Below are 18634 nucleotides of genomic sequence, written 5' to 3' on the forward strand. Positions count from 1 at the left end.
CTATAAACAAGATTATTGTTTTAATGATCTGTTTTAAGTCTTGATTATAAGTTTGCATAATTAATAAGTAAATTATTATATATAATATATATATATTACCGGAAAAGCAGGGCAGAACAGGGAGGAAGACGGAGGCAGAGAGGAAGACGGCAGAGAGAGCAAGGGGCAAGAGAACAGGAGAGATTAAGTGTTTTGTGTGTGTAGTGTTATGAAAATATTACTATTATTTATAGAGAAACCCTAGGGAACACAATCCCTAGAAAAAGGGGAAAGATCTCAAAAAGCAAAAGATTCCAAAAGCAAAAGATATCAAAAGATATGGCAGCTGCAGGGGGCAAGATAAAGCTGTCAGGGAACAGTAAAAAGCATGGGCGGATCAGATAAAGGTACAGGTCAAGCATGGAAAAAGCAGATCTCAAAAGATTATGTCAGTCACTTTATCTGCCAACCAATGGGGTTGGTGCGCATGCTGCGCCGAAAGTAACTTTTCAGACATAAAGCAGATTAGGTCAACAGCTCAAAAGATAAGACAACTCAAAAGCAACGGCTAGATTAAACAGAAGAAAACTCAAAGGGGGTTTAGCGCGAGAAGACTTGAGTGCGAAGGCAGACACAGAAGGTCAAGAGAGCGCGAGCGCGAAGGCAGACAGAACCAACCTTAACGCGTCGCGGGAAGAATCACATTTCTTAGCGCGCCGCGGGAGGAACTAAAATTCCTAGCGCGCCGCGGGAAGAACTATAATTCTTCGCGCGTCGAGGGATGAACTACGATTCTTAGCGCGCTGCGAGAAGAACTACAAATCCTTAGCGCGTCGCGGGAAGAACTACCGTTCTTAGCGCGCTGCGAGAAGAATTACAATTCTTAGCGCGCTGCGAGAAGAGTTCGTCTCGCGAATCGCTGTACAGGTGGTCTTCACGCAGGATTCCTTGTAAGGGAGTCTGGCGCGTGGAGCTGCGCAGACAACCTTAGGCGGGAAGGAACAAAGGACAAGCAAAGAGAAGAAAAAGAGGGAAACAAGGCGTAAGGGCGGGACGGCGACAAGAAGGAAAAGAAGGCGGAAAGAGAGAAGGAGAGGGACGGGACGGCGGAAAGAAAGAGAGAGAAAGAGGCGGGAAGGAAAAGTATATTATTATTAAAAGTAAAATATAAGTATAAATAAATACTAAATCATAAAAGAAAGAGATCGGGTCAGAGAAACGGGTACCTGGGTCGGGTCGGATCGGGGCAGATGTTACAAAACTTAACTCGAAACGACGCTTCAAACAGCTTGATTTTTGTTAATTAAAAGTTTAAACACCGAAATTGAAGCTTCCTTTAGTCGTTTGGACCACCGTTTGGAAGTAAGTTTTACATCAATCGACTCGTATTCTCATTCCGATCAAAAGCCCTAAAATATCAGTTTGAAATTTGGAAAAAAACATAACGTTGTTAAGTTTTTTTTAACGGAGGTCCAATGAAAATAAATAGTGTAAAAGTTGGGACCAGTGATAGCTACTTTCAAAGTTGGGATTATTATCAGCCAACTGCATTAAGTTGAGATTATTAAAATCCAATTTTCCTTATTATTATTATTATCATTTGAAAAAAAAATAGTGATATTATAATAAAAAGATCCAATTACAATAGAGAGACATGTAAGCGAGCAACAAGCTACGCCGTCACCACCTTTTGAATGACAAAACTGATCCTACTAAAAACAAAGTTATTGCTTTTATGCGTCGTTGATTTACTGTACACGACCCGCTAAACTCTTTTAAAAAACGTAGCTGCATTAGAGGTAAGAGACCCTTATTATTAACTGGAAAAATTCCATCCTCACCAATTTAATTTACTTTCTGATAAGTATAAATATTATTATTTTATTTAAAACCGAAGGAAATCAAATTTAAATTTAAAAGATGTGATGTGACACTGAAATAACGTAAGAAAATCGGTAAATTGAAGAGTTCGTGTTTAATATTGTACTAATAATAAAAGACGAGGGATGTAACTGACACTTAGTGACGTTGCTCACCGATACGAGAAACACGTCACCGAATACTTCAAGGCTCGATCACTTTATTATTATTATTATTATTATTATTCACTTTGGTAGTGACGCTGCTCCAACTAAACGATGGAACTGTGATGCAATAAACAATTACAATTACGATACGCTCATAATCAATCTGCAAAACACTAAGATATTAATTAACTAACATTAACATGCAGCAGCATCAGCAGAAGACAATTGTAATTTGGCTGGCTACGGCGTTGTTGATTGTAACCACCGCCACCGGCGAGTACTTCAAACCGTTCAACGTCAGTTATGATCACAGAGCACTTATACTTGACGGTCAACGGAGAATGCTTATTTCCGCCGGAATTCACTATCCTCGAGCAACACCTCAGGTAGGTTTATTTATTTATTCAATTTTACTCTATATACATATTATTAACAATTGAATTCTGCTACATACTTAATTAATTTGCGATTATTAATTTGGAAACCGCAGTAGTAGTCTAGCTAATTAATTATTATTTTTATCCCGCATTTAATTTAATTAATTAATGTAACATTTAATGGACGGAATATCCATCCCCAAAATGCCCACTACAAACTGGTCGAACCCCGCTCCGATTGTTTTCTCAGCTGACGGTTTTTCTAACCCGATAAAAACACGCAACGTTGTATTTTGGTCGAAACAACCAAATTTGAGTGTGGTCCAACCACATTTGTGTGAGTTCCGAGTATGCTGTTTGCGAGGACCAACGTAATTTGAACTTATGTAATATTATTTGATTTTAAACATATTTATAAAAAAATAAACAAAATTTTAAATAAAAAGAATTTATAATAAATTATAATGTTATAATAATAAAATTTATAATAACACAACATTTTCCATGCATGTTTTTTGTAGTCCAATGTCATTACTTTTACCTAGGGTTGGCAATCTTTGACATGATATGATCAAGTTTTGGGTTGGCCTGCTTACCAAGCAGGTCGTGTTCGGGTTGACCTGCTTAATTAAGCGGTCGTGTTCAGGTTAACCTGTTTAATCGTCTAATTGAACATGTTGACCCATTGATCTGTTTTGACCCATTTAACCCAATTTTTACAACCCACCAACCAGATTAACCTGTTTACGACTGATCGCTACTCGCTAGGCCTTTTTCCATGTTTAGATTAATAGGTTGAACGGATCGTGTTTGGGTTATCGATTTTAAGTGTGCTGTGGGCTGGGGTTGAAATTATTGACACTATGGGTCATGTTCGGGTTGAACAGTTCAACCCGCCAACCCGAAACTCATCAATCCAACACTGACACCCCTACTGTTTTACCTGATCTCAGATGTGGCCTGATTTGATTACCAAGAGCAAGGAAGGTGGGGCTGATGTTATTCAAACTTATGTATTCTGGGGTGGCCATGAGCCAGTTAGACAACAGGTTACATCACATCACTGTCTTTGCTAAATGACTTCTTAAAAGTGTTCTAATTTCCCTTCTTATTTTGTTTAGTATAATTTTGAAGGAAGATTTGATCTGGTGAAGTTTGTAAAGTTGGTGGGAGCCAGTGGGCTTTATGTTCATCTCCGAATAGGTCCATATGTTTGTGCAGAGTGGAACTTTGGGTCTCAACATATCCCCTATTTAGATTTTTTTTTCAGTTTAAGAATTAATTAAACAATGAAACAAAGTTCATGAAATTGCAGGGGTTTCCCGGTTTGGCTTCGTGATATTCCTGGAATTGTGTTCCGTACAGACAATGAACCATTCAAGGTACAACTTGACTAGATTTTTATATAGTTTATACTTTATTTTGCAAGTATATTATTATTTCTTTGTGTTAGAGATTATGATTAATAATGGTCATAACTTTCTTATTTCAGGAAGAGATGAAGCGTTTTGTAAAAAAAATAGTAGATATGATGCGAGAGGAGTCTCTCTTTTCTTGGCAAGGTGGCCCAATCATCATGTTGCAGGTTTTATTTTAAGTTTATTTTGATCAGTAATTTTTTATGTTATTAGATTTTGTTGACTGGATTTGCTGTATCAGATTGAAAATGAGTATGGAAATATTGAAGGATCGTATGGGCAAAAAGGAAAAGAGTATGTAAAATGGGCTGCAAATATGGCTGTCGGACTTGGAGCAGGTGTACCATGGGTTATGTGCAGGCAAACTGATGCTCCTGAAAACATTGTACCTTCCTTACTCTGTTCACTAATTTATAACATTTGTAATCATATTTAACACACTATTTATATATAAAAAAAGTTAATAATTTTGGACAGAAAGTGCATCGGGTCAACCCACATGACCAATACAAATTTGACCCTTTTTGACTGGAACCAACCTGTTTGGACCGGCCACCTCTATTCAAACAGCAAACTAATTTGACAATCTTGTTTTGTTTGGACGCGGGTTTTTAATAACTAAATGTCTTGGTTTGGTATCTAAATGGAATATCTATTTGTTTGGCATCTAAATGTCTTAGAACTCCCCGTCTTTTCTGCAGATAGATTCTTGTAATGCATACTATTGTGATGGTTTTAAACCTAACTCCAACAAGAAACCAGTACTGTGGACCGAAAATTGGGATGGATGGTATGCATAATTTTATTTACTTCCTCAAACTTTAAACACTTAAAGCTTAGGAGTATAATGTGCTTAATACATATCAACCCATTCTATATGTTTATTGACAAGGTATGCAAGTTGGGGAGGAAGACTGCCCCATAGGCCTGTGAAGGACCTTGCATTTGCAGTTGCTCGGTTTTATCAACGCGGAGGAAGCTTTCAGAATTATTATATGGTATGCTAAGCCACTCTTAACTGCCTTTCTACAAAAGATAATTCTTTTAGTTATCTATTTGTTTGCAACAAACAACTTAGTTAAGAGTTATTGATCAATAAGGTATTGTCTTCTTTATGAATCAGTTTTTTGGGGGGACTAATTTTGGACGGAGTTCTGGAGGCCCTAATTACATCACTAGCTATGACTATGATGCTCCAATTGATGAATATGGTATGATCAAAATTTTTGCGTGTGTGTAATATATGTATGTATGTTAAAGAGGGGGATTCAGGAGCAAATAAGAATGGTTTTTTTTATAGTGAGAAGGCATTAATTCATAATTTTTACGCATAAAAATCGTTTTATATTTTGTCTTGATCCCATTTATATACAAAATTGTGAATCAACATTAAGAACTGCAACTTCTATGCACAATTTTGTAAATCCATGCAAAATTTAAAATGTGATCAAAATTACAAATTTAGTGCATCAATGTCAGTCTCCCTACTGCTAACCTTGACAATTATTATAATCTGATTAGGTCTTCTAAGTCAGCCTAAATGGGGGCATCTAAAGGATCTGCATGCTGCTATAAAGCTTTGTGAGCCTGCACTAGTTTCTGCTGACTCTACTCAATATATAAAACTAGGAGCGATGCAAGAGGTTTGTTCAAGTCCTTAGCTTTAACATTGTTAAACATGTATTGGTTCTACTACAAGTTGCAATTTCAACCCGTTTACTTATGAATGGGCCATTAACTCAATATGGGTAAAGTTTTACTTCTAAATGGTCAAATGCGTAAAATCACAAAAATTGCTTTTAACAAAACAAGTAGTTGAAAAGTCACCCGAAGTTTATTTTTCGTGCAGTAGACCTCTTAAATCATTCTTTTGAAATAATTCAGGTTGTTACTGAAATAATATAGCAATGTTAATCATATTTGACACTTTTATTTGTACTTTTTAATATTTTGAAGTAGCCATAAAACAATATTTTTTTTTTATTTTTTTTGTTTTGGCTCAGGCACATGTGTACGGTGGTGTTAACACGAGTATTTGTTCAGCATTTCTTGCAACATTGACGAACATAAGACGAGCACTGTACAATTTCTAGGTCGATCATACAGTTTGCCACCATGGTCTGTGAGTATACTACCAGACTGCAAGAACACTGTATTCAACACTGCAAAGGTTTGAATTTTTTAATTATGCATTTCTACACAAGGTACATTCCTTCGATTTATTTCTGTTGTCTTTCGGTAGCTAATAGTGTGGGGGTGTTTGGATATGAGGGTGTGGGTTTGACAGTATTTGAGTCTGTTTGGTTTAAGTGTGATTGGATTTACTGGCGTGTATCGTGTATCATGCATCATCATTGCCATGTCCGCATGTTCTTTTAAAAATGTATTTCTATTAAATTATGGAGCAGGTTGGGGCACAGACCTCTATTAAAAAGGTGGATTTTGAGGCCATGCCATCTGCTAAAAGTTCTAGTCCTGAGCACTTAATGATTAAGATGGAACTACCCCTTATTTCTGAATCATGGATGATACTTAAGGAGCCAATTGGTGCCTGGGGTGATGATAATTTCACTGTTCAAGGCCTCCTCGAGCACCTAAATGTTACAAAAGACCAAACAGATTATTTATGGTATATCACCAGGTACCCCCCCCCCCCCCCCCCGCGCGGCGGACACCCACCCACCTTAAATTTGTTTGTTTTTTTAAAAAGTCTTCTTTGTATCATCATTTGGTATATAGATTCCTGAATTCACTCTTGAGGGAAACTCAAAATTTGATTTTTTTTGCAAATTATTATTCACTGAGATGCAGAGTATATGTTTCTGATGAGGACATTACATTCTGGAAAGAAAATTCAGTTACTCCATCACTTAAAATCGATAGCATGCGTGATGTTGTCCGTATCTTCATCAATGGAGAACTTGTTGGTAGTTATTTATCATTGATTGGTTTGTAAATCATGTCATTACCAACTTATGGAAATCAAATCTAGCCCTAATGTGTTGTTACATGTGTATTGAACATAAAGGAAGTGCAAGAGGCAAATGGGTCAATGTCGTTCAAAAGGTTGAGCTTAAGCAAGGATACAATGATGTCATGTTATTATCACAGACAGTTGGTTTGCAGGTAATTAAAAATTACACAATATTTAATTCATTAATTATTTTATAACAATACAAAAGTGGAAAAAAAGGTGCTTTGGGGTCAACCCAATCACCTGTTTGGATTTTGTTACTCAATTTTGCCAACTCTGATCTCTAGCTCTATATAATTCAAATTTAACATACTGTGTCCTAATGTTGTAAACTCTTCAGAACTATGGTGCCTTTCTTGAGAAAGATGGAGCAGGATTTAAGGGTCAGATCACTCTAACAGGATTCAAGAACGGGGATGTTGATCTCACACATTCACCATGGACCTATCAGGTACTTTATAACTTCTCAAATATTAGGTTTAAAGATGTATTTTGTGTTGCTCAGAGTCAGAGTATGGAAATTGTCTATTTAAATACAATGTGATATTTTCAACTTTCACTATTAAGTATTTATATCTACATCTCTCGATAGTACATCATACTATTGAAAAGAAAAATGCTTCAAAATTTTTTGGATTTTTTCTGTTTTTACATCTATTGTGGTCAAAGATTATGCTTTATAAACCAAACTGATATCATTTTTTTCCCATAGATTGGGCTTAAAGGTGAATTCCAAAAACTATATGCTAATGACGATGACGAAAGTTTGGGTTGGACTAATTTGACAAATGACAAAGTCCCATCAATCCTTTCATGGTACAAGGTAAAGTTAACCTGCAGATAGATTTATTTCAGTCTTTGTCTATTAAGTTTATTTTGCTCATTTTGGAAAACACGAACGAATGTTATTGTTATTATTATTGTTGTTTTTTTGGTTGATGGCAGACCCATTTTGATTCCCCGGGCGGTAAAGATCCAGTGGTTGTTGATATGAGCAGTATGGGTAAAGGTCAAGCTTGGGTCAACGGGCATCATATAGGAAGATACTGGACTCTTGTTGCTCCAAAAGATGGATGTCAAGAACCTTGTGATTATCGTGGAACGTATAGTTCAGGCAAATGCCAAACCAATTGTGGCAAACCTACTCAAATTTGGTAAATATTCTTTTAAAAGAGTTCTAATGAAAGTTGAAGTCATTATAGAAACATGTTGATTTTGATAAGAAAATCAGGTACCATATACCAAGATCATGGTTACAACCATCACACAATCTACTTGTTGTATTTGAGGAGACTGGAGGAAACCCATTTGAAATTTCTGTCAAGACTGTATCTGTTGAAACCGTCTGTGCTCACGTGTCAGAGGATTATTATCCACCCGTTAATACGTGGGCCCACGTCAACGGGAAACTTATTGCAGGTCAGAGAAAACCCGTGATTGAACTGCAGTGTGAAGATGGTTATTCGATTGCATCCATAGAGTTTGCTAGTTATGGAACCCCTCAAGGCAGTTGCCAATCATTCTCCACAGGCAACTGCCATGCTCCATCTTCATCTTCCATCTTATCAAAGGTAATATAGACAGACACACATTACTACATTAAAATGATTTCATGTGCACTACATGATCTATACAAAGTTCATGAAGTTACATAGCTAGATATGAACGGGGTGTTCATTGGTTTGGTTTAAAGATTTTTCTGTTGAAACCGGAAACCCAAATTCGGGTAGCTCAAACCGAATTGAAAACCTGATTCGAATTCGGTTCGGTTTTCAGTTTCGATTGAACAAAGCAAATAACTTCATTAGTTTATTTATTTATTAGCTATTATTGGATAGGTTTGGGCTAAATAGTAAATGGGATATCTGGATTGGGATAAATGACAAAACTTAAACAACCACTATTTGTTATTTGGTTTGGACCGAATTCAGGTTTTGTGAATCTGAATAAACCTAATTACCAATTCAGTCTGTTTAAAACCAAACTGAACACCGTATTGGTAATTCAATTCGGTTTTACCGGTTTCGGTTCGATACAGGCCATTTTTCGGTTTAGTCGGTTCCAAACCGAATAATGAACACCCTTAATGCGCAGGAGGTTCTTTAATCAGTTAGTATTCAGCATGATTGTTGTTTGACCTAATTATCAAGTAACATATGGGCCGTGGGGTATAGGCCGTGTACTTATCAACTAGTCGATTCAGGTCACATTTGAATTATTAACCAAAAGAGAAACAGATTAAGAAAAGTGGTTACAGAATGAAAGCTTCTTGAATTATTAACAGGCGTGCGAAGGAAGAAATGGGTGCAAAGTAGAAGTCTCTAATTCTGTATTTGGAGACCCATGCCCCAGGACTTTAATAACCTTGGCTGTTAAGGCAACATGCAAATCATCATCATCTTCATCTTCATCTTCATCTTCATCACCCGGGTTATCAGAAATATGAGACCTAGAAACAAGACAGGTTGCAGTCTTTGATGGTTCAGAATTTCATCTATGGTGTCATGTATCCTTTGATCATATAGTGAGTGTTGTACATATAGTAATAATCATAAAGCTTTTAACGTTAAATATAAGTTGGTCAAACATGTTCCCTCTACCTTCCTGTTATTTCTCTATAGACTATAAATCCTATTTTGCGACAGATCAAATGATTTAAGTTGACTGAAATATTATTACATTGAAGAGGAATATGAAAATAACCAAAATGTATCAACATATTGAGAATCTCCAAATTGACTTTATCAAAATACATTAGATTACTATTGTACCGACATCTCTGGTATCATACTAAACATAGCAATTATGTAAATTTAAAACTTGAAAAATCTTATTTTCGACCAGACCCAATGCGCATGGCTATGTTGTAAACTATGTACTTGTCACATCCCCATTCAGTTGTATATTATTTTGGAGTCACGCAACAGCATCACGATGATATTAAACCCAACATATTGAGATGCATAATTTGCATAACATCATATTCGTAACAGAGTTGCACTTACCATCCAGCATTAAATAAAAGCGTGTTCTTTCTCATACGAACACAAGAAACTATAGATTTCAGCATCCATAAACATACCACCAAATTTGCTACTAAAAACAAATATCGACAGAAAGTTTGCTCGTACTAAGAATCATATCTTTATTTATAGCAATAACCTTTGACCATCGTTTGCTCAGTTCAAGCTAGGAACAATAACCACCGAAGTGGCCATCAGAGCCTGCATTCATACAAACAAAACCACCAAGTTAGTTACTTGATCCATGAAATAACTGTTTGGTCTCTAACAGTCCACAGGAGCCATGCAAATCAAGCCAAACCTAAGATACATAATAGTTTCATTCCCTCCATTCTAACTTCCTTTGCAAATTTTCAACTAAAGAAATATATTTGTTCAATACTTCAATGCAATCATTACAGAAAATAAGTAACGCACTTCTCTTATATTATGCGTCCAAGTTACATTGTAATCATTACAGAAAATAAGTATTCCTCTTGATGACAACATTCTATTTTTCATATTTGGTGCACACTAATATTCACAAATGTTCCTACAATAATAGCCAACTAATACGTCCTCATTGCAGTTAATTTCGTTACACAATCTGTATGCAAACATCAGGCATACAACTAACAGCAAATTAGATAAATTTAGCAAGTTAAAAGAGCAAAAATTACCTATATATCTCCAAGACTTGCTGCAGGCATAGGTGAAACCAAACTCTCAACAAAAGTACACGCTCCAATACATATATCTAACTTCTGAATTTCTGTATCTGAATTGTTCTTTGAATCATACACAATCAATCTATCTCTCCTGATTTGCAACAAACGTTCTCCATCATCTGAAACACACAAAGGCGTCGAAGGGTGATCCCTCCAAGGAACATTCAAGTACGGGATGGAAACCAATTTAGTCCAAGAATCTTTCACTCCGTAATCCTTCATCACCCATACATCCGCACGAATTCCACAATAGCTACAAAGCACACACAACCATTCTTTCAGAGACCCTAATCTCAAATCCTTACGACCTGCATCATACACAGGCTGCAAAACTTCCCCACAAGTCTCGTTCACTAGATCGAAAGAAGTTATAGTCATTGAACAAGAAGCCGATCCATGGCCTGTACTAGCAGGCCAACGAAGCACCCCATTAATACACAACTTACCAAACTCGGGCGACGGAAAACCATGAGAATAAGCCACAACAATTTCCTTCCAATTTCCGTCTTTTAACGAGTATATCCTTACCAAGGCTTCTCCGTCTATAAGATTAGGAGACAATGCAACAACTTTGTATTCATCAGTCGACTCATCATACCCAAAACCACACACCACGTACCAACCAATCGGCTTACAACCACTAGGCGGTAACCTGTATGATTTTCTAGTACTCGGGTTCCAAATAAACAAAGCTTTAGACATAACATATTCCTCAACAGCTATGCATACCAATCCGTTACAAGAACCGACAATCGAAACAGAATTACTCTCGTGTTTTGACGGATAATCAACCTCTAAAGCATTATTAATTGAATTATTATTACTATCATAAAGCACATCTCGAAGATTACAAGTCTTAAGTTTTATTATCGGCCGACCGCGAACACTTGGAAAATACTCAGTAGTATAAATTAGTGTATGGTGAGCATAGTCAGTGTTTGTAGTTGACATAGCAAGATGAGACTTAATAAAACGAGGATTGGAAATTAAAGAGTGCCATGATTTGCAAACAGACTTACACCGTAACAACGATTCAACCGGAAGCCTCAATAGAATTCGGACAACGATATCCGTCGGAATCGTTGGTTGCGATGTTTCGCTGTCGAGTGCCATTGATTGCATTTGCTGGTTAGGGTTTTCGTTTTGATTTGGGGACATGTGTTCTCCTAACGTTACGTTGTACAGAGTCAAGTGTGTTTTTAGTCCAATAGTAACTTCTGTGATTTTTGTTCATTCTAAATCTGGTCGTTATACCAATTAACGTGCCCCTCACGTAAGCGGTAATTTTGTCTGTTTTTTCCTCAAATAAACTTCAACCCTAATTCGCAAGCCCCTCGCTTGAGACTGAGGTGTATTTGGGGGAAAAAATGGACAAAATTGCTCCACGCTGATGGGTTTAACAATCTGACTTAACGGGGTTGGTGGAGGTTGAGTTTAATTACAAGTGAAATGAAATTACATGGACAAAATCACAAATTTGAAACTATTGGACTAAAACTGCAGATTTGGACAAACCACATGGACGAAAACCACCGTTTACTTAAATATATATATATATATATATATATATATATATATATATATATATATATATATATATGTAATTGTTAACTAGGGGTTACACGGTTTAAACAGATATAAAACATAAATATTACTCCCTCCGTCCTAATTTAAATGTCCTAGTTTGACATTTTCGGTCTTTCTTATTTAACTTTGACCGACAATATTTTTGTTTGTGTTACATAATGCTTGATGTAAAATATATGAATGGATTGGGTTTTAAATGTATTTCACATTGATATAATTTTTATAAAGTATTATATAACACGAACAAAAATATTTATGGTCAAAGTTGCAAAAGAAAGACTTGAAAAGTCAAACTGGGACATTTAAATTGGGACGGAGGGATAATAACTTTACCATCACACCTTACTTTTTCATTACTGACAAATCATATAAACGAAAACCGTAATTTACTCAATATATATATATATAACTGTAATTGTTAACTAGGGGTTACACGGTTTAAACAAATAAAGCATAATATTATAATAACTTTATCATCACAACACCTTACTTTTTCATTACTTGATTTAGCATAAAATTTATAATTTATTTATATTTTTTATGACATCATCCGAGTCAACATCGGTCTGTTCTTTCGGATCGGTTCGACCTTTGACCCGGTAAGGTGTCGAGGTCAATGCCCGGGCAAGCCTGAAAACAATTTTGTATTCAACATATGGTCTGGCATCAAGGATTAAGCTAGGTATAGTTAATTAGTTTAACACAAGGGTAACATTAAAAGCATAATTAAAAAGTCGAAGTTAAATTCTTATGAAGATTATTGGTCACACTCGTCATCTATTAGAGTGAATACAGTAGTCTCTCCATTTACATTTTTATTACTATTATTATTTTTACATTTCTATGTTTTTCACTTACATCAATGTTTTTTTTATCTCCATTCTCATCTTTAGATTTTTTAGTTTTGTGAATAGTATTTCTCTAAATTTAATAGTATACTATTTATTAAACTCTATATTTTTTGTGAGCGTATATGAAAGATGAAATACAATAAATTAAATGTTTATGAGTAAGATAGAGATAGATCAATGGAGAATAAAATGTGAGAGGTTTAACAAAATTTAAAAATAAGTTTAGAGAAGAAATGTAATAGTTGTTATTAAATTATAAAAATAGAGATTAAGATATCATTATGAATGCTCTTAGAGAAACACTTTCAAATTCGGATCTAAAACATGGTAAAACAGAAGGGCCACGGAATGGAACAGATATTAAATAATTAAAGGAATTCTTAGACAATGTGGTCATCAAGCAAAATGTCCGTCTAAGTCTCAAAGAATGAATGTTTAAGCAGTCAAGTGGGTCGATTGGACATTTCTCTTTAGATTTTATTCAAACCGCCGGCCAAGACAACTTTATTTAACTTTCCTTTTTTTTTTTTGTATTTTGACCGTGAGACCATTTAGCTTCAACGTTTGCTAAACAAAAAAAAATAATTTATTAGGTCATTGAAGAAAAAAAAGGAAAGGATAACACGTTATTTGAATAAAAAGAGAGAAATAGATAAACAAGATCGTTTTGATAAATATTTTCAATACCAACTATTATGATGCATACGAATGCATCCATAGTTTGCTAGCTATGGAACTCCTCAAGGCAGTTGCCAATCATTCTACAAAGGCAACTGCCATGATCCATCTTCATCTTCCATTTGAATGCGTAAAGCACACATTAATTTTGGTTTACTTTAGTTAGAAGATTTTTTCAGTCGTAACCAAAAACCGAAACGAATTCAAGTACAAAACGAACTTGGAAATGAATTCAAATTTGGTTAGGTTTTCAATTTCAACCGAATTACTTTTGATCATTATTTGTTACTGGATTGGGTTTGGCTAAATAAGATTGAGCTAAAATTGTAGTGCCTGGATTTGAGCTAAATGAGAGAATCTTAACAACTATTATTTGTTCTCTATTTTGAACCAAATGTAGATTTTGTGAATCCGAAAACCGGGTTACCAATTCGGTTTAGATTTAAACCACATTGAAAACCGAGTTTGTATTTTGATTAGGTTTTAATATGTTTCAGCTTGGTTTAGTTCTCGAATGAATCAGTTTCTAATCGAATAATAAACTCCCTTAATGTGTAGGATGTCCAATTAATCGGTTAGTATTACAACATGGTTATAGTTTTCACTTACATGTTTCTTGTTTAGTTATTTTCTTATAATATAACCTTTACAGGCCAAAATTGCCAAATATGCCCCCAAGGGAGTTCAAAATGGCCCAAGTGTACACTGTTTTCCGTATGTTAAGTAGTCGCAGCATGGAAGCTACTTGATTTGTTTATACATTTGTTACCAGGCATGTGAAGGAAGATATATAGGTGCAAAACAGAAGTCTTTAACGAAGTTTGGTAATTAGAATCGATAAACATAAAATCGAATTTAGATCATAAGCTTGATCTCTATAATTTTCATTAACTCGAAAATTACAATTCACAATTTTTAATTATATAACCCACAAGCTCGGGTATATAACTAATTTAGATTTCAAAACCAACTAGAGTAGAATACAAAAACCATATCATATTCAAATACTAATTAATAAAAACAAATCTAAATAATAACTAATAGATAGATTTATTTTTGTCCAAGTCATTAGCTCAACTTATTAACCAAATAATTTATTCCAGTAAACCAAGTTACAGGCTCAACATAATAAACAAGACACCAACCCATCATAGGCTCGTTGAGTAGGCCCAACCCGCCCCGTTTACTCGAGGATGGGAATTAAGTCTAACATAAAAAGCACAAAACATGTTGTTTCTCGTATGAACACATAAAGCTATAGATTTCAGCTTCTAGAAACATACCACCAAATTTGCTACTAGAAAAAAGAAACATACCACCAAATTTGCTACTAAAAAATAAACGGACACAAAGTTAGTTTGTATTAATAATAGCCATCAAACAAAACAACCAAGTTAGTTGTTTTTTTTAAATAACTGTTTGGCCCCTAACAGTCCACAGGGGCCATGCAAATTGAGTCAAACTTAAGGCATAATAGTTTCATTATCGTGGTACTATATAAACTACTTATGCACTCCCTCCAATTTAACTTCCTTTTGCAAAATTTCAAAAGCGTCGTTACATTCAAACACCCATGGTGTGTTAAAAACTCTATACGGTTCGTATAGGGGCTATACGAGTCGTATTGCCCTCACATGATTAACTAATACACGGATGTTAACTTTTCCGTCTATACGGGTCGTATAGCGCCTATACGAGCCGTACAGGCTTCAAACACTCCAACACAAAAGGACAAAATTTTGCATCTATGGACAAAATTTTGCATCTATACGGCTCGTATAGCCCCTATACGAGCCGTATAGTAGCATATGGTGTCCAAATAACATATATGGTGTGGGAATAACCTATGCCTTTCAAAATCAAGTAATATATTCGTTCATTGTAATTTTTTTACAGAAAATAAGTATTGGCCTTCTCTTATATATATTATTATGTGTCCAAGTAACATAGTAATTATTTAATGATTTGGAATCAAATGTAGCAAACTTGTATTTCTCTTGATGACAACATCCTTTATCTTACTTGGAGCACACTAATCCATTCATAAATGTTCATATACAATAATAGCCGGCTAATATGCTCCCATTGCAAGTAGTTTTGCTACACAATCTGTATGCAAACTTTTAACAGTACGTAAGCATGGCTTCTACAGGGAGTAAAAAGAAGTAGACAACATAAGGTTTATTGCAACTGACAGGAAAGAAAAGCAAGTTAAAAGTGCAAAAACTACCTATATATCTCCAAGAGCTGCTGCAGGTGGCATAGGTGAAACCAAACTCTCAACAAAAGTACAAGCTCCAAAACATTTATCTAAGTTCTTAATTTTTGAATATGAATTGTTCTTTGAATCATACACAATCAGTTTCCTCCACCCAAAATGTAACAAAAATTTTCCATCATTTGGCATACACAAAGGCCTTAAAAGCCGATCCCTCCGAGGAACATTCAAGTACTGCATGGAAACCAATTTAGTCCAAGAATCTTTCACTCCATAGACCTTCATCACCCATAAATCCGTACGAATTCCACGATATTCACAAAGCACACACAACCATTCATTTAGAGATCCTAATCTCAAATCCTTATCACCTTCATCATACACAGGCTGCAAAACTTCCCCATAAGTCTCCTTTTCCAAATCCAAGGAAACTATAATGCGCGGCCCTATATCTTTAACAGCAATCCAATGAATAGCCCCATTAGAGAACTTGCAAAATTCAAAGAATGAAAAAACATGAGGATAAACACCAATTTCCTTCCACTTTCCACTTTTTAACGAGTATATGCTGACCAAGGTTTCTCTATCTTTAATTTCACCATATAACTCAACAAGTTTGTAATCATCAGTAGACTCTTGGTACCCAAAACCATACACCACATACAAACCAAGCTGCATTTTACAACAACCACTGGGTGGCAATCTGTTTGATCTTCTAGTACTAGGGTTCCAGATAAACAAAGCTTTATACATAGCTATGAATACCAATCCATTACAAGAGCCGACAATCCAAACATCTTTACTCGGGTGTTCCGATGGATGATCAAGTTCTACGGCATTAATGGAGTTATCATACAGCACATCATCAAGATTACAAGTTTCAAGTTTTTTTCTATTCGCAGTGCTAAATATTAGTCTATGGTGAACATTGTTTGTAGTTGAGATAGCAAGATGAGACTTAACAAATTGAGGGTCAGAAATTAAAGAGTACCATGACTTGCTAATAGACTTACACCTTAACACCGATTCAACCGGAAGCCTCAGCAGAATTTCAACAGCGATATCCATCGGAAGAGTTAATTGGTTGTCATCGTCGAGTGCCATGGCTTGCTGGCTAGGGTTTTTGGGGAAATATGGTCGATCAATGGATATATATATTTCGTAGATGTTACATCTGACTCCCTTAGTATTTCAATAATTGTTAATTTTCGTTTGGTAGTACTCTCATAATTGGTGTCCCCTTGTATTTGGCTTGTTTTCAACGTATGGTACGTCCGATACCAAGGATTCTAAGGGTATAGTTAATTTTGCACAAAGCCTTTCAAAGAAAACAAAATGGTTAATTAGTTTATCACACGGGTAACATTAAAAGCATAATTAAAAGTCAACGTTGAAGATTATTGGTCACACGCATAGTCAAGTTTCAAAATCCATGATCTATAAATTGCAATAGAAAAATAGAAAGAAAGTTTGTAATGAATTTGAAATTTTTTTCTACTAGATATATAATATAGTATTCTTATCCATGAAGATAATTAATTCGGTCGTTACGACTGGACTCTATTATGGATTTGTCCCCAACGTTTTGGGCTAAAACGTCGGCCACAACGCAATGACTGAGCACAGTCTATTAAGATGACTGCGCCAATGCATAATGCATCACTCTTCTCCACATCTACCATAGTGGCATAGTTTTTTTTCCAATCATGAGGAGGGTTAGCATTATTTCTTTATATTAAATATGTTAAGCATTAGAGTTTGTTTGAAATGAAATAATAGAATGGATGAGCGAATAGAATGATTAGAGGAATGAAATGGGTAAATAAATGGAATAGATTATTGCTATCCCATTGTTTGGTTACCATGTAGTCAGGCCCGGCCCAACAGAGAGGGTGACCGCCCAAGGCCCACCGGTTTTTTATGCCCAGAAATAGTTGACACTTATACATATGTACATATACAATGTAAACCTTGTAGTTCAATAACTTTAATTTGGCTCAACTGGTAAACACACCCCATCAAAACTGAGTTGTCCATGTTCAAATCTTGCTTTTGTCTCACTCATTTATACTCTTTAATTTTTTGATTTTCATATGTTTTTCATTTTCAATTAAAGCTACTATGTCATACGCCTAATTCTTATTAACCCCATGTTAATAGTTATATTTTTTTTAAAGACCATTCAGTTTAAAACCAAAAATGGTAGGATACCTTCACGATTTGTTTAAATATTTAAAAATTATTTTGCTAATATACTTTCGTTTTGTTTATTGTTTCACAATTATCGTCGTAGAATTTACTTTATATATAAGAGTTATTGAGTATATATTTCAGAGGCTCATTCTTTACTTGCCCCGAGTCCTCAATTTTTAGGGATTTTCGGAGACTATCCTGCACTCCTGCATCAAGTAACTAAGAATGTAATGGATTATTGATTCATGTTGTTAGGTAGGCAGGAAAGACAAATAAATAAAATAGAATTGGTGGTGCGCGGTGATAGTGGTGGGTGGTGGTGGGCAGTGGCGGTAGTGATATCCGTGGTAAGAACAGATGAGCTTCACAGGAGGATTGCCATATTTTGATTGATTGATGGTGGTTGTGAAATACCATTCCAGTCGAGTGCTGGTTGGGTTAGGATTATTGGGTAATTGATTGGGGGGAATGATAATATATATGGTTGTCTAGTCTATCATATTACATGTAACTGCCTTTGTCTGGTAGCTCACATAATTGGTTGGTTACTTGGTTATATTTGTCACAAGGTTAATATTAACGTTGTGTTTAATACTAACCTT

General features: G+C 35.3%; 1 protein-coding gene and 1 pseudogene across 3 annotated transcripts; one reads left to right on the forward strand and one right to left on the reverse strand.

Annotated features, from left to right (window-relative positions):
- Positions 1-2050: 2050 nt before the first annotated feature.
- On the forward strand, positions 2051-9306 carry LOC143543397 (beta-galactosidase 9-like; annotated as a pseudogene). Its single transcript, XR_013137068.1, has 19 exons — positions 2051-2392; positions 3337-3432; positions 3505-3617; positions 3699-3765; positions 3876-3968; positions 4043-4186; positions 4503-4591; positions 4694-4799; positions 4925-5012; positions 5323-5444; positions 5805-5971; positions 6210-6442; positions 6613-6728; positions 6830-6927; positions 7116-7226; positions 7488-7598; positions 7721-7929; positions 8007-8346; positions 9060-9306. The product of XR_013137068.1 is annotated as a beta-galactosidase 9-like (transcript).
- A 454-nt stretch (positions 9307-9760) lies between these two features.
- On the reverse strand, positions 9761-16915 carry LOC143543398 (F-box/kelch-repeat protein At3g06240-like). 2 transcript variants are annotated; one of them, XM_077035730.1, is made up of 2 exons: positions 15852-16915; positions 9761-9999 (listed from the first exon to the last, which is right to left on the reverse strand). In XM_077035730.1, the coding sequence occupies exon 1, from the start codon at positions 16905-16907 to the stop codon at positions 15852-15854; it is 1056 nt and encodes a 351-aa protein (XP_076891845.1). In that variant the 5' UTR covers positions 16908-16915; the 3' UTR covers positions 9761-9999. The 2 variants fall into 2 exon arrangements, with proteins under 2 accessions (XP_076891845.1, XP_076891844.1); XM_077035729.1 differs by lacking the exon at positions 15852-16915 and adding an exon at positions 10458-11664.
- Between the last annotated feature and the right edge of the window lie 1719 nt (positions 16916-18634).

This window comes from Bidens hawaiensis, unplaced genomic scaffold, assembly GCF_021521415.1.
Source record: "Bidens hawaiensis isolate Kalapana, Puna unplaced genomic scaffold, B.hawaiensis_p1.1 tig00013119_1, whole genome shotgun sequence".
NCBI classification, from domain to species: Eukaryota; Viridiplantae; Streptophyta; class Magnoliopsida; order Asterales; family Asteraceae; genus Bidens; species Bidens hawaiensis.